The 949-nt window shown below is 45.4% G+C and overlaps 1 protein-coding gene across 1 annotated transcript; it reads right to left on the bottom strand.

Annotated features, from left to right (window-relative positions):
- Window positions 1-107: 107 nt before the first annotated feature.
- LOC107715773 (histone H4) lies at window positions 108-490 on the bottom strand. Its single transcript, XM_016521969.1, has one exon. It carries the CDS (start codon window positions 465-467, stop codon window positions 156-158), a length of 312 nt encoding a protein of 103 aa, XP_016377455.1. The 5' UTR covers window positions 468-490; the 3' UTR covers window positions 108-155.
- Between the last annotated feature and the right edge of the window lie 459 nt (window positions 491-949).

The raw sequence follows: 949 nt of genomic DNA, 5'->3' as shown, positions 1-949 counted from the left end.
CACAGACCATTAGATTAATTTCACTTTAAGCAGATTTGTTCACAAACACGTGTGAATTTTCATCTAAAGCATGAAACAGCAACATGAACTCTTTCTGCGAGAGTGTGTGTGGCTCTTAAAAGAGCCGTTGGGGTTGTTCTCCTGATTGAAGGCGTTTATCCTCCGAAGCCGTACAAGGTGCGTCCCTGTCGCTTCAGCGCGTACACCACGTCCATGGCGGTGACGGTCTTTCTCTTGGCGTGCTCGGTGTAGGTGACGGCGTCGCGGATCACGTTCTCCAGGAACACCTTCAGCACACCGCGGGTCTCCTCGTAGATCAGACCGGAGATGCGCTTGACGCCGCCGCGGCGCGCCAGACGACGAATAGCGGGTTTGGTGATTCCCTGGATGTTATCCCGCAGCACTTTACGGTGCCGCTTAGCGCCTCCTTTCCCGAGTCCTTTACCGCCTTTGCCTCTTCCAGACATAACAAAGCTTTCTGTTCAAGTCAAATTGAAGGAAACGAATATGGCTTAAAAGTTTCAGGAAGGCATTTTATAGTTGCTTACAGGACCTAAGTGAAACCAGCTCCGCGTCACATGACTCACCCCTCCCCCTCTAGTTCCAGCACGAAACAATGTGGTTTAAACCCTGATCTAACAATGTCTGTGCTTTGTGTCGTATTAAAATCCATGTTTTATGATTCATTTGAGGAAGATTTATAAGATAATATTTATATGTTTGCATTTGGCAGACGCTCTGCTTATAGATCATCATCGTTGTCACACGCTTTGATTTCCACATCATCACGCGCACCAAAGTAAACGGAGAGCTACAGATGTCATATTAAACATTAAAATCTGTGGTTCTCAATTCCCCCATAAATAAACATGTTATAACGAAGTTACCTCTATTTATATATTAGTCGCATAAGTCATTTATGACGCAATTACCGGATTAAAAACGCCAA

The sequence above is a fragment of the Sinocyclocheilus rhinocerous genome, unplaced genomic scaffold (assembly GCF_001515625.1).
Source record: "Sinocyclocheilus rhinocerous isolate Xijiao unplaced genomic scaffold, SAMN03320098_v1.1 scaffold10840, whole genome shotgun sequence".
Taxonomy (NCBI): Eukaryota; Metazoa; Chordata; class Actinopteri; order Cypriniformes; family Cyprinidae; genus Sinocyclocheilus; species Sinocyclocheilus rhinocerous.
This window is presented reverse-complemented; position numbering and strand designations above follow the sequence as displayed.